Source organism: Typha angustifolia, chromosome 11, assembly GCF_048772165.1.
Source record: "Typha angustifolia cultivar Huaian chromosome 11, ASM4877216v1, whole genome shotgun sequence".
Taxonomy (NCBI): Eukaryota; Viridiplantae; Streptophyta; class Magnoliopsida; order Poales; family Typhaceae; genus Typha; species Typha angustifolia.
In genome coordinates, this window is record NC_133249.1 from 6,570,632 (window position 1) to 6,586,331 (window position 15,700).

The window sequence follows — 15,700 nt, forward strand, 5'->3', positions numbered from 1 at the left end:
AATGCACTAATAAGGGTTATTAACACAATTATCATCATATTTACCGCTGCACTAATTACTATCAATTCAAAGTAAATAAAATAGACCATATTTAATTAACTTACTTTATTGGATATTAATGCATGTATAATTACCAAACTCTAATTAGAGCTACATCTCCATTAAAAGCAATTAATAGTGATACTCTTATACCACTACCTTATTTATTAACATTAATTTATAACAGTTATTATGGCTAACTAGACTACTATCTAAAATGACCTTAAGTTGGGTCATATGACAACCTACTAGACAACAATGTAGTATTTAAGCCACGTTTGGTTTGTACATAAATTTTTTTAAGAATAATTTTATACACACTTCTTGAATGTAAATTAAGTACATTTATAAATTTACTCATGTTTGTTGTTTGGTTGTAAAACATAAAGATTATCTTAAATAAATTTATATAAGAATTTATGTATGATTACTAAATTGTGAATATATAAATTATAATAGAAATATGGCATGAAAAATGTGCGTAACTAAATTGCACCTCTGTACCTATAATACAATTTTGTGGATAATTTGTTACTTGACTTTTCTTATATAATGTTTGACGAAAATATGTATAAGAAAGTGATTTATTATAAAATATATTTAGAGGATTCATAATTTCATGAATAAATAATTTTTATGTACAAACCAAACACCACCTTGGTGTATAACTTTGTGATATGCTTTTGATTCTCTTAAAAGCTAAGTTAAATATATACAGATTTTAGATTATATCATGAAAGGTATCAAAAATGGTTAGTGTCTTTAATATCTTTCATAATAGTTGATAGGTGTTTTGTTACGAACCAAATCTAAACTGTTCCAGACATAAGAAAATTATAAAAATTTAGGTAGAGGTAGCCTCGTGAGTTAGGGAATGACTCTAGTTTCACCTAAATCAGAGGTCGGGATGAAAAGTTAAAAATAAAACACAATGGAGCAAGGTTGAAAGAGGGTAAAATAGTAATTATCAAATATTGCAGCGGTCATTGGAGAGTGGCGGATGGCTAAGGGTGGTGGTGGACTATCGTAGAGTAAGATGGCTGTTGGAGGAGGAAGGTAGCTAGGGTTTAGAAAGTTAGGATATTTCTACGGCTATGATCTACTCCTAGAAAGATAAAGCGATCTAACGGGTACGATAAAAGAAAATGATGAAAATAATAACTTTGCTAAACTCATATTTCTTCAATGATAATTATCAACATATGTCCACCCCTATTTATAGGAGTAAAATTTCTAGCGTATCAAATCCACATGCGGATTATCTGATTTATTTGAAATTCAAAGTAATAAGAACTAATAAATTAACTTAACTCAACTCGACTTAACCCATGTGAACTGATCATAACAATTTTTGTCATTATGCTTCAAAATTTGAGAGAGATACAATAAACGGTAGATCATCTCCAACAACCTATGTAATAGTGTAATAGTATTTTGATCATGGCTTCCTCGTACAATCTCGGATTGAGCAAAATATGACCTGGAAAAAAGAAAGAGAATATCCATCACAATTCAAGGAGATGACGAGCTTAACAAATGAGAAACGCTTATAATATCAACTCGGATACGCTTCCGGATTATGGAAATGTAACATTGTGGTAGCTGAGGATTAGGCAAGGATAAATATAATTATGTCATTTATTTATTGCATTAATTGTTATTTTTCCTCTCCCTGCAGGTCATGAATATTTGTTAAAATATGAACATATATTTTAAGGCTTGCCGTAACCTGTGAATATTTAAATTATTTTATTTTGCTTTTAGATTATTTTGGTAAAATTTTCATTTATTCATCTTAGTACAATATAGAAATACTGATCAATATGTCATGTGAAAATTATGTGTTCCACCAACGTAAGAGGTATGTATATTTTAATAATAAGTGTTTCGTGACCCATGCCTAAAAGACTCCACATAGATTGGTATTTAAGTTTAGGAGTTATCCATTTTGGTACATAAACTTTAAAATAGATCTAGTTCAGTCAAAAACTCTACATTTAGCTGCAGAAATTTGTAGGCATCGTACAGCAGTCTCAGAGATGTGCTCGGTTCTACAAATGAAATATTACAATGGCCATCTAGAAATATTAACTTACATTGGAACTGAGCGAACCATTTCATCTCTTGATAAAGACCCCACCAAACTTGCAATTAACTACCACTTGATCGTTAAAGTGGCAAATAGGATAGACAACAGAAGAAGCACGACCATGATCTGGGTGAAGTTAGGCAGGAAAAGTTTAGATAAATATAGACAATAGCATCAGTATCATGGACTGGTTTGTTGAGAACTCACCAGAACTGAGTTGTACCGTGACTTGCTCTCATGTAAGTGATATCCCCTGCAGAACCCAATGTAAAATCAATAAGCAGACAACAGGAATCAGTACCACCTTTCACAACGATGACAAACCTTTGATTTAGCAAACCGGAAGACATGCAAGTCCTCTGTATTGCTTCTACACGCTTAAGGGTAAGAGAGGCATTCGGATCACTGGAATCAACCTGCAGAGAATATTCTCATCCTGTCTAAGGTTCACATAATTATGGAGCCTTAAGGACATCTACAGGTTGAAGCTAAAAACTGTTAGCAAGAATAAGTTCTGAACTATCTTGTTACTATCCTTCTATGTTTTTGAAAGAACATATGTGAACCATGCTAACCGACATGCATTACAAGGAAATCCTTGGGCATTTGTGCTGTAAGCATAATGACTAGAAACATTCAAGTATCATGTGAATTTTTTCGCCTGCAACTCACCAAAATGACGATTAAAACAAAGAAACCAGTTTCATCTTTTATCTTCAATAATAAGAGCAAGCATATGTGTGAATAAGACAAACATTTTCTAACTAATTTTATTTTTATTTTATTGTGAGAAGAACCCAAAGCACAAAGTGTTTGCAGGAGATAATATACAAAGTATAAGAAACTTGCATGGAAGTGCATGAAAATGAAGCATTGTCCTACCAATGACGAATATATAACAAATGGAAGTTAAACATTCCAGAGATAGTTAATTTAATTTAATTTATATTATTCTAATGGGATAATTCCTATCTTTCTCAGAAATAAATAAATAAAAAGAGATATTTGTGTACATAGATCTCAATTAAACCAGTCAGGCACGATACCTTAGACTTAATTAAAGAAGAAAATTCATAGAAAGCATCGTAGACATCTGACATGTTTTTTGTTTGGTAGATCACCCTGGCAACCAGTCCTAGAATTAAACAATGAAAAGTGAACCATCATTAAGATGCAGCATTGAGTTGCCGTAAGATATAAGCAGTATTAATAAGTCAATGAAATATGAATTTTATTGGTTAGTACTATAGTTAGCAATATGCATGCCTCTTCCATCAAGGAAGAATCTACTGTTACATGAGTATGGCAAAACAGTGGCATGGAGTATTAGTAAAGGGAAAGGTGGTAGGTGGTGTACATCAATACAGATTGCTCTTGTATTTTATTGCCTATGCTAAACCCCCTGTAAATCAACTGCTACCATATTTCAAAGAATGAAAAGAGTAACTTTAAGGCGGCTATGCTTATCAAGTGGATACCCACTGGCTATATTATATGGCACTTCCTTTTTTTTGTTTATTTTCAAAGGCTACAGATGCTAAATGAGTAATACTTTCAAACTTTAAATGATTAAAAATCACTTCATTTAACAAATAGGCAAATGGCAAATAAAAGGTTATGGTACATGGATAAGATCCCTACCATTTCCTCCTTGCCAACAACCAACATCTTCTAATGTCAGAATGCTAAATTTTAAAAATTCATTGGCATCCTAAATCATGTTTAATCCTGTTAAAAGGAATAGGGGTTTACGCTTGTCAAAAACTTGCACCAATGATCACATATTATTTGATCAATATTACGGGTTAGACCTTAGGATAGGATTTCCTAAGAACTTGGTGTGATAATAAGGCTTGTACATATCTAAGAGGCAAGTGTTCATCTAAATATTACACCAATGGTTATATCTTATTCAATCAAATTTATGGGTTAGAACAGGTTCTCTTAAGGACTTGGTATGACAGTAAAGCTTGCCCTACCATCTAAGAGGCCATGGGTTCAACTGTTCAAGTCAAGAAAACAACCACTTCAATAATAAAGATATGACAGTGTGCAGCTTCTGTTCCCAAACACCATATTGATAGGAGCCTTGTGCATGGGGATGTCCTTTAGAAAGGTCACTGAGAGAATGCCATATAAACTTATTGACACATAAGGGTCACTTAGAGAATGCCAGATAATCTATATTGTCACATATGGGTCACTAAGAGAATGCCAGATAATCTATACTGACACATATGGGTCACTAAGAGAATGCCAGATAAACTATATTGACACATAAGGGCCACTTAGAGAATGCCAGATAAACTGTATTGACACATAAGGGTCACTTAGAGAATGCCATATCGACTCATAAAGCAACTTTATTCTTGATAATATTCCTGATTTCCAGATGAAAGTCGCATCTAGAAATTCATGAATGTGTGAAAAATACATACCAGGGTATGAAGGGATTTGCCCATTAATTCTATCATATGGGATATAACACACAAATTCAAGAAAATAAGATTTCAAATTATCATCACAACCAGGGGAAAAAATCACTTGTCAGAAAATAGAGCAAGTTTGCAATATATTGTACTCAAAATTCATTTATCCTAATTGAACACCCATTACATGACAAGACAATATTTTTTTATGGTAAACTGGTGATTACCAGACATGAAGATATAGTTAAGAAAAAAATGAGAAACATGAGATTACTAGCAAAAGGAAACTGAATAAATACACAATGGTTATTATTCAGTAAAAGAAACTTTGAAGTAGAATTTTCTTACCACGTCTCATTTTCACTACTCCTCTAAAGATCTCCACATTGTTATAGCATAGAGCTAGGGTGCCAATTGCCATGATCTAATACAATGAAAAAATAATAAAAATAATAAACATGCATTCTCACAAGTCAAAAGATGAGATTTTCGATTGAACGATGACAATAGTTAACTCAGAACAAGTTAAAAAGGGAAAGAGAAAAAAAATAAAGGTTAAGAACATTTTTAGAACTTATCATGTAGCATGAGAAGGAAGAACATAAATAAAAAATAAAAGGTAAAATAAAAATAATGAAAGGGCTTCTACTTACAATTAATGTAATTCCAGATATAATGACAAAAGGGGAATCTGCTCTGCCCATGGTTGCAGATTCAACAGACAATTACACAAGGCAAAAAGTGTGCATTCCTATGTTGACAAGATTTTCATGTTCTGTAGGCTTTGTCGCCGTATGTGTGGTTGCTAAAATGTTTAATATGTGGTGTTAATGACTTAATTCTACATTCTTCTCTAGGGTAGTATGCAACTATGCACAAAGAGGCTCTTTGTCATCTGCCCAATGCTCCTTCTGTGGCTGTCAAACATTTGATGCCCTTTGGATGACATTGAACATATCATGGCACATAGCTTGTCAACAAGCAGGTGGGTGTTCTCTTTCCTCTTCATTCAAATAGAACCAAGACATAGCCACTGCCAAGTAAGGTTATTGAGTGTGAGTAAATGGTCACTGGTCACAAGATGTCATTGAAGTAGAAGAGTAATGTTTTCAAGGATGAAAATGATATTTAGTAACACTTAAGTTGGTGATTCAATGTTTCCTCAGTACAAGTATTATCCACTACTGTCCTTTTGGGTTTTTCAAGAGATAACAGCCTCTTCACCAAAATGAAATCGTTATCTCTCCCATAAGAAAAGGGAAATAATCTATACATACTAGTACGAAAAAGTGAAATCAAAAAGAAATTTAGTAACTAAGAACACATTGAGTAGCAATAGAATTCTTCAATTTCAGGAACACGGTAAATAAAACAGCAATGCCCAGTGTTTTTCTGCTTAGCTGCTTCAATTTTCATGGACAGACTAAATAACCAAACAAACCTGAGGAATGGCACAAAATCGGAAGATTGCGAGATCCTTCAAAGCAGACATGTACTGAAGGCAGTCTTCAGCATGCATCAGAGCATTAGTTACCAAGTCATTCAAGCATTGCACTGCCTTTGCAGAATTTTCCTCATATTTAAAATCCTGAATGTAGCAGTTCTGGTATATGAGAATTATGTTGTGCCAGAAAATAAAGCTATCTATAGCAACTAATTTTCTCATGATGAAGACAGAAGACTAAAAGCAGATGTTAAAGAATATGGAAACAGAAACCAAGATTTTGAAGGTGAAATGCCAAAGTACGGTCGATAAACCTCAAGTTTGTTTGCATATTTATTCCATATTTCTCGAGGCCAGAACATGCGTGACTTCGGTATCTCATTTATGTCTTCCAAATAGTCCCGAATTATATTTGTTTTCTGCATTTTAAAGAAGGTCAACAAATGCTTAAGTAGTTGGACAGGGAATAGTCCAACACACCACCATCATTGTATTCATTATCAATTGACAGATTTATACCTGAAGAAATAAACCCATTGAATTGGAAAGTGAATCCGAAGCGAGTTCTTCTAATCGAGAAGCATAAAACAGCTTAGAGAGTCCTAAACCTACAAGCCCAGCCACATAGTGACAATACTCATCATAGTCGTCAACTATTTCAACCTGCAGAAAGAAAAGAAGGCTCATATTCAGTTCAGAGAAATTAAGAAATATCAAATGAACGTGTTTTGTTAAATAAATGATCTAAAAGGTCAGAAAGCTGAATATACAAAGTCAAGTCTGACTAAATCTTGTAATAATATTTCAACAAGTTACCAAAAAAGCTGTAGGTACTGCAAAAACAGCTGGCATTAGCAAGGATCATATCATATTCTGGCCAGCAGATTGAGTACACAGTGCATCAAGGGTAAGAGTGCAAACAATGTCGAATAGGAAGATGACCTCAGGCAGCATTATAGTTAGCAGTTTTCTAGCTGAAGCGTAATAAAATATGCCAAAAGAAGCATTCTATCTCAATGCAAAGTAACTTGTATGCTTGATCTTTCTAAACTAAAAACATAATATTTAGTTGCTAAACAAAGAAAACTGCACTGTTCTAGAAAAAAGACCATGGCAGGCCCCATGACAGTTAGATCCTCCAGGCTCCCAGCCATCTCTATGTTTTTGGCACCTTTCATGAACTCTTTCAACTCCAATGACAAGAACACATTAAACTGTATACCAATATATTATAAGTATATATATTATCAACAGATTTCATTTGAGAGGTAGAAAGACGGATGTCCAATTTATGTCATATGGTTATACCCACTTGATAAGTAAAGCTTACTTAAGTTTACTTATACGGTTACTCCATGTTGTGCTTGGTTGTTATGAATAAATCCTAATGCCATTGATTTCTCAGATTTCAAACCTCTTTCAATATAAATTTTGCCATTCCAGCTCCCATTTTCTTGGTAATTTCTTCAATTGCTTCTTGATAACTGAAAATCCAAAAAAGCAACATCAGTGTCAATATTTCTGAAACAAGTCATTTGCATTGGAGCAGATGTGTTGTAGGAAAATGCAAATGCTGAGACGCATATCAAGTAGTAAATGGAGTACAGCACAATTCTTTCTACACCTCCTTAAGAATAAGAAAAACAAATCAAGGAATTTGCCTCCCAAAGATTGTAAATGAGGTACCGCTAAATAACTGAAACGCTGCAGTTACAAAAGATGATATTAGTTCCCATGGCACAAGCCTCCAAACAAGCAGATCTAATTTGGAACTTGCACAGACCATCATAGGACTTCTTGAATCCTTCCCAAGTATTCAACCCAAGATAAAGAAACTAATAGTAATCATAGACATGATCACCAAGGGACACCAGAAACAAATCCTTCTGCCTAAATATTTTGAAGCTCAACTGAAACAGTTATTTCATCCATGATATGCAATATTGTCGAGGCACAACAGAATCAAAACAAAAACATAAAATAATGGTCCAACTTGATTGTTCAGTTGGAGCATTGTCCTGATGAATGATAAGCCCTATATATATGTCCATATAAATTCCACAATTTATACTTGTGGATCTGAGTGCACATGGACTTGATGGAAATCGTTAAGTGGATGGCTTCACACAAGAAGTGAGGAACAAAGGAGATGGAATATGTGCAAAAGAGACAACATCAAGAGGTCCATGCAATTATTTGGTGTACGTAAAAGCACTTTGAACTGTTCATTATACAGAGTGCAGAGGTTTTCCAGGTGATGTCCAATGGTTCTCTCCCTAGTTTTCCATATACAGTTCTTGTCTATTCTGGCTGTAGAAATTCTGTATTATTACTGAGTAGTTGTTCTTGCTTATGACTTAAGCCATGGTGATAGATGAGTTTGGAATGTCTTATTCAACTGTGTCATGAATGTGTTCTTGTTTACTTTATATATTGTCATGTTCTTTTGAGAAGCAATGATTTTGGGGATTTGGTGTCCTTATGATATCCAACTCACTAAACCTCTCTAGATGTTATCTCCACCCAATTCTTCTTAAAAGGGACAGTAGAAAAGTAGCCTATGAAATTAACAAAGTAGCATATTGCTAAGAGCTTATGAATTTCCACAAATAGTTGGAACAGAATTTGAATTCAGTTAAAGAATTGACCTTGTCTCAAGCTCTAAAAAAGCAGTTGAGACGAGATGTAATTTATCCATCAGAACTTTGTAGTCCTTTGTCCCACCTAACAGAAAAAAAAAAAAAAAAGAAGAAGAAGAAAAACACATAAAAATTTACATCCAAAAGACAATATATCTATAAATGACAGATGGAATTACTCTTTTGTTAATCTTAATATTCATGAATGGGATTAAAAAAGTCCTAATCAAGTAGCACATGAGACAATGTAAATATATTATATATGGAATGAGAGTTTGTCCTCTTGAGTAGAAATTTGCGATGAATTAAAGTATGACATATCATACTATTCATAAGACCTACAATAACAAAAACAAAAACTTTGGAAAAGACTCCAACGAGGGTCCACATGAATCACTCCATGACACTTACATGAGAAATGCCAGTCACGATCATAAATATGACGATGGAAAGACTCCAGAATTGGCACTTTTATCTCTGTAGGAATGCTAGTATCATCCTCTGCAATATGATTAATGATAACAGTAAGCTTAGTGTTTGCTAATTTTCTCAGGAAGAAGAGATGTAAATCACTAAATCTATGAAGCTAAAAGAACTACAGGATCCCATGCATAAAATATTGGCAAATAAGTAAATCACATGAGTTCCCCTTGCAACAGAGCCTTTCAGCTATTGTTTAATCTTAAATAAGATATCACAAAATGCTAAAGTTTATTTTTTCCTCAAAAGCATATCAGTTTTCCTTTGTATGAGACTTGCTAAATACCCTAAATACCTTAATCAGCTAGGGGGACTTGTGCAAATAAGTAATAACCATGTGATGTTATTAAAAATTGGATGATTGCTGTGTCTAGTGTCTTTAATTCATTTTAGAGTGTGTGATGTAAGAAGAAAATATAGATGTGGACATTTCATATATGCATAAAATATTTGTCTCAGTACACACTAGGGGTGTAAACGAGACGAGCCAGAGCGAGTCGGCTCTAGCTCAGGCTAGGGTCAAAGTTAATTTTGAGTCTAATTTTTTATTTAGGCTCGGCTCAGTTCAAGTCTGGTCGAGCTCAAGCCGAGTCAAACTAAGCCCAAGCCGAGCCTGAGCTTGAATCAAGCTTATTTTCAAGCCGAGCTAGTCTGGCTGAACTGAGCCTAACCCGAGCCTAAGTCTAAAACTACGCTATTTTCAAGATGAGCCAGACAAAACCCTAATGGTTATAAATATTTAGGTAGAGATAGAAACCATTAGATCAAAGATCTTATTGTTATGAATACACTTATATATAATATTAATAAATAATTTTCTGAGTCTAGTTTGAGCAACTCGGCTCCGCCTCAGACTAGGCTCAAAATTCAATTCGAGCCCAGAAATTTGTTTAGGCTTCTTAGCTCAGGCTGAACCTAAGCCGCTCATTTATTTTGACACCCCTAGTATACATGTGCTGATATGTAAGTGTAAGCATATGCACTTATATTACATAAAACCAAATACTCCGAGCACTCGAGCACTATTTCAACTAATAGTTTGTTGCAATGGTCAAAAATTTAAGAAGGCTCAAAGTGAATAGCAATTATAATCTAATAACTACTGTAGAAAATTAGAGAAAAGATGAGGGAACTGACCAACTGTATCAAGGGCTCTGAGGACCAAATAGAAAATACAGATCTACAGAAAAACGAGGAGAAACTTAGAATAACATATGTAATGTTTTAAACTTACAAAATGCATCTTGCTAGCACACAAGCATGGGACAGTATAACTTCACAAGAAGAAATAATAGACATGAAAGGATTTTATACAGACTTTAATTTTATGTGTATTAAAATGCTTGGAAAGAACTCAAATGGTACTTTGCAGGTTGAAAGGCGTTCTATAGTAATCATACATTAAACACACTTTGTCAAATCCAAAATGGCCAAAAGAGTGAAAGAGCGCATAAAAGAAAGATGGAAAACTCATAAAGGTTCCCAGTTTGGAACATTGCAAAGATGCCTATTGGTATAACAATCTCATTATATTAGCAAGAAGTGATCCAGAAGAACAAAAAGAAAAAGAAATGAGCTACAGAGGAGTTGCCAAAATAAATTCAAAGGCTGTGGTGCATATCCCATGGTAACAAGTATTGCAGTGTCCAGATAAAGTGAGCAATTTGAATGATTACTGTTGCGCACAGTCGAAAATCGTGTGTGAGACCAAACCATAGAAAGAATAAGAAAAACAAAATTAGGTACAAGATAGACTTATATGAAAAACTCCCTCTGTTACAACAACAACAACAACAACAACAACAACAACAAAAAAGATTTCTAATCTAACTCCAATCAAGTTTAAGAGTACAAACTCATGCATTCACTTAAAATCTTTTTCGATATACGAATCTCCTAGCAAGAATATCTCATCAGAAATTCTTCTCAAACTAATCGATCAGTCCACATCGTGCATGACGCTACACATCAGAAAGAACTAATGTAGATCCTTGATCCATCAAAAAGAAGGCGAAAAAATCCACAAGAAAACCAAAATACTCCACAAGAGAGAGGAGCCCAAACAGATCAAATGGATAGAAATAGTCGAGAGAGATAGATTAACCGTACAGCATTGCGGAGCTCGGGGCCGAGCTGCTGGATGACGAGGGCGAAGCTTCGAGAGACCTTTCGCAGCATGGTGTAAGAGAAGGCCCAGTGCTCCTCCGCCGGGATCTGCTTCTCGATTCGTGCCGCCGCCATCTTTAACTTTACGAGAGGGTATAGCTCCTCCGGGTGCTCCAAGATCATCGCCACCAACCCCATCTCTCTCTCTCTCTCTCTCTCTCTCTCTCTCTCTCTCTCGCTCGCTCGCTCGCTCTTTCAGTAGCAGTGCCAAGTTAGCATCATCAGCAATTTTCTCACCAATGGAAGAAATGGGTTTTGTCCACGGATCTGAGATCCAATCGATCAGATCATCTGGATGGGCCGAAACGGATCGGGTTCAAATCCATGCCCAAAACCAGTAATATTACTGGTTTCGAATAGGAATCAAATGGATAAGCATGTAGGGGTGGCAAAAATTGACCCGACCCGGTAACCCGACATGATAACTCAGCTGTTAATCGGGTTTGGGTTTAGTCTAATCGGGTTCTGATCATAAACGGGTCAACCCGCCCAACCCGATTATTAATCAGGTCGTGTTCAGATTTATTCCTCTGACCCACTTTATCCGTTTAACTCGTTTAAGTAAACAAGTTGGGTCAACTTGCCACACACACACACACACACACACACACACACACACACACACACACACACACACACACACACACACACACACACACACACACACACACACATATATATATATATATATTCTAACTTCTAAGTTTTTCTAACCCTAAGGTCCCTAACCGGCTAACTCAAAAAAGGCATCGTTGCTAGGGGTGGCAATCGGGTCGGGTTAAGCGGGTTCGGGTCGGGTCAGATTCGGGTCGGGTCAACATCTCCCTAACACGAACACGACCCGATTATTAAACGGGTTGTATTTAGTAAACACGAACACGACCCGTTTATTAAACGGGTAACACGACAACTCGTGTAACCCGTTTATTAAATGGGTCAGGTTAAAACAGCACAACTCGTGTAACCTATTTAAAAAATGGGTCGTATTAACACGACCCGAATAATACAATAATATTTAATTATTTACTATTTAACCCCATATAAAAATTAATATTTACTAATTTACACTATATAAATAATACATTATACAATAATATCTTTTCAACTCAAAATTTATACAACATAAAAATAATAATTATAAGTATTAAGCCATTAACCCTGCATTCAAACAGAATTTATTATACAATTGACTGGGCTAACACAAATAGAATCTTTTATACAATAAACTCTCAGTTATACAAGCCATTAACCCATAAATCCTAACACAAATCCTTAATTACAACTATAAGTCGGTAACAAATCCAACTCCTCAATGATAGAGATCAGAGACTGACGGCGATGGCGTGGTAGATCGATCGACCGACAGCGACGACGATGGGGCGGGCAGGCAGGCGTGCAAGAAGGATGGCGATCCGTCGGAGATCTAAGGAGAGAAGGGTGGCGGTGGAGGCGAGGCCTCGAGAGGGAGGATCAGAGAAGATCGAGCCTTAAGATTTCCGTCGGAAGTCTGAGGAGAGGCAAGGCTGCAAGAGAGTGGGAGGCCCGTCGGAGATGAGGAGAGAAGGCTGCGGTGGCGACGAGAGCTTGCCATTGGCGGCGGTGGAGGTGAGAGGGAGGAGGGGAAGAGATGATGAGATTTCGAAGAAGAAGGGATCTAATAGAAGAAGACCATTAAGCTAATCTAATGGAAGCAAGAGCTTACCGTTGTCTCCACTCTCCACCACCGCCGCGGCCATCATTGCCCTCTCGGTCGGTGCACCATTAAGCCGATCTAATGGAAGAAGACGACGAGGAGACGGCTGCGAGCATGGGTAAGGGCCAAGGGGCGACGACTGCGAGCATGGGTAAGGGCCAAGGGGCGACGGTTACGGGCATAGGTAAGGGCCAAGGGGCGATGGTTGCGGGCATGGGTAAAGGCCGAGGTGCGACGGCTGCGGGATCGGGATTTGGCCGATTTGGGGACTCACTCAACTAGTGTTGAGTATTAGGGTTAGGGTTAAAAACTTATATATATATAGCGGGTTTGCGGGTCGACCCGACCCGACCCGACCCGTTTACTTAAACAGGTTAAACGGGTCAAGCGGGTCAGTGGTATAAACCCGAACACGACCCGATTAATAATCGGGTTAGGCGGGTTGACCCGTTTATGACCCGAACCCGATTAGACTAAACCCAAACCCGATTAACAGTCGGGTTGTCGTGTCGGGTTATCGGGTCGGGTCAATTTTTGCCACCCCTAATCGTTGCCCCTTCCCTTACTCCCTTCCCTTACTCCCTTCCCTTACCCATGCCTGCAGCCTGATCACACTTTGCCATCGCCTCTTCCCTCCTCACTCCCCATCTCCCTAAAGAGGCCAAGACCACTGTGCTGTTGGTTGTCGCCTCTTACTCATGCTCGAATCTCGATCACATTGCGTCGTCGCCTTTACCCCTCACTCCTCAATCCGTCACCCCTTACCCAAGAGGCCAAGATCACCTCCATTCCCAGCTCTCCTCACCATCCCCATGGCAACTCGCTCCTCGCTGGCGACGCAACCCCAAGGCATCGATCTGGTCCCCATCTCTTAGGTTCGACTACAAGTCAGCAGTCCTCGACGATACCCACTCCGCCGTGGAGGCGACGCATCCGGAGTTGATGAATCTAGTGGGTAGCGACGCCCTAGTGCTCATCAATAAGCAGCAATTCGGCCCCGTCCCGATCTGGTGGCGCGAGTTCGTCGAGCCAGAAGCCATATGTCACATCTATTGGAGGAGTCAATCGTTGAAGTAGGCCACATCGTGCGGTCAAACAATATTGTCGTCGAGCTCTACAGGAGCAGGCGAATAATTGATCAATTATTCATTTTCTTTGAAGAATTGATGGATTCTATTGCTTATTACGGCCTAAAATTTGAAGTAGAATTATTGGGCATACAATGTATATACTACAAATTAGGTTAAGTTACTTCATTTTCTATTGTATGATGAGTTATTTTCCTTAATTATTCTTTAAGTAATGTTAAAGATGTGATATTATTATGTTAGATCAGTAATATGATAAATTAGTAAATATTAAATTTTATATAGGATTTATATTAAATAGGTTAGATAGGTTGTGTTAACGTGTCGGGTTAACACGACCCATTTAAGTATACGAGTTAAACGGGTCATGTTAGTGTGTTGTGTTAACCGAACTCGTCTATTAAACGGGTTAGGCGAGTCGGGTTGTGTTACCCGTTTATTAATCGGGTTGTGTTCGTGTTTATTAAATGCAACATGTTTATTAATCGGGTCGTGTTTGTGTCAAAGTAAAATTGACTCGACCCGAATCCAACCTGACTCGAACCCACTTAACTCGACCTGATTGACACCCCTAGAAATGGGTGCATTTCAACCTAAATAACCAAAATCCACTTATTGTATCAAGTCGGATCCATCGTGAAAAAAACCTAGATACACGTATGTATATAAACCTTAGGCAATGATATCACCTCTTTGCTTAAGTAAAAGTGGACTAAATATTAAAAAAAATAAAAGTAAAGATGAACACCAAAATTTTTACATGGAAAAATACAAATAGGAAAAAACCATGGATCTAAACTTGGACCAAAACCAATCACTAAAATAGTAGTAGTTACAAGACTAACTCATAAAACAATCCATCAATCCCCGCGACTTTATTCCTTTTAGTCTTGCTTGCTAAAACCCATGATCACCGCTTCTTATGATTGATATCCAACATCAGTAGCCCTTGAGATTGATCATTCGTCTATATAACCTTTAAGACGAAAGCTTAATGTAATGTAGAAAAGACGGACCTTGTTGGTAGAAGAAAGGATGTAGCCTTAAGAACTCTCTTTTAATTGCCTTCACCAACCACCCTAGAGTTAGGGTATCACATTACTTATATATGTAATCAAGATAGAGTCAAATTCAAGTTATATTTGAACTCATGTAAGTTCAAAATTTGCATATTACGTAGGTGCGTTCAAACGCCCCGAACGCATTCTCTGTATGTGAACTCCTAAGAACGTGTTCGAACGCAGTGCGAACGCAGAAACCTTTCTCCTCTCATCTTGAAATTCTTCAATCTAAATAATTTTAAAACTTGTATAGATACTCATGTATATGTATAAAAATACTTAAAATATTTTGTACATAATTACCAACACTAAAAACCTACCACACCCGAACCCAAACCCAAAACCAAAACCCCTTGTCTCTCCCACGCTCTCTTCTCCCTTTGGTCTCCCTCTATCTCCCGACACATCCCATCACTAATTCACTTCCAATCCAGCGATGGTAAGCATTTGTAACCAACAAGTGACAATGAGTTGAGTAGTTCTGCAATGATATCAACCTTCAGTGAGGTTCAATATGGTGAGGTAAAGTGTTTTTTCTCTCTTTCTTTGCTTAGGGTCCTTTTTTTTCTTTT

At 36.8% G+C, this 15,700-nt stretch overlaps 1 protein-coding gene across 2 annotated transcripts; it reads right to left on the reverse strand.

The window, feature by feature from the left end:
• Positions 1–1,188: 1,188 nt before the first annotated feature.
• LOC140771086 (squalene synthase 1-like) lies at positions 1,189–11,513 on the reverse strand. Of its 2 annotated transcripts, XR_012106101.1 has the most exons (14): positions 11,230–11,513; positions 10,258–10,300; positions 9,052–9,141; positions 8,650–8,725; positions 7,416–7,485; positions 6,521–6,664; positions 6,316–6,420; positions 5,999–6,145; positions 4,906–4,981; positions 3,175–3,263; positions 2,453–2,544; positions 2,336–2,381; positions 2,136–2,254; positions 1,189–1,519 (listed from the first exon to the last, which is right to left on the reverse strand). XR_012106101.1 is itself a non-coding variant. In XM_073112474.1 (13 exons), exons 1-13 carry the CDS (start codon positions 11,422–11,424, stop codon positions 2,195–2,197), a joined length of 1,233 nt encoding a protein of 410 aa, XP_072968575.1. In that variant the 5' UTR covers positions 11,425–11,513; the 3' UTR covers positions 2,017–2,194. The 2 variants fall into 2 exon arrangements, 1 of the variants encoding a protein (XP_072968575.1); XM_073112474.1 differs by lacking the exon at positions 1,189–1,519 and having other exon boundaries at positions 2,017–2,254.
• Between the last annotated feature and the right edge of the window lie 4,187 nt (positions 11,514–15,700).

Bases quoted from the DNA above. Each gene is read 5' to 3' on its own strand.
- LOC140771086 (XM_073112474.1), bottom strand. From the start codon at position 11,424: ATGGGGTTGGTGGCGATGATCTTGGAGCACCCGGAGGAGCTATACCCT. The intron at 6,421-6,520 runs GTATAAATCTGT...TTTAAAATGCAG, and splicing joins CAATGGGTTTATTTCTTCAG to AAAACAAATATAATTCGGGA. The intron at 3,264-4,905 runs GTAAGAAAATTC...GTTTAATTCTAG, and splicing joins AGTAGTGAAAATGAGACGTG to GACTGGTTGCCAGGGTGATC.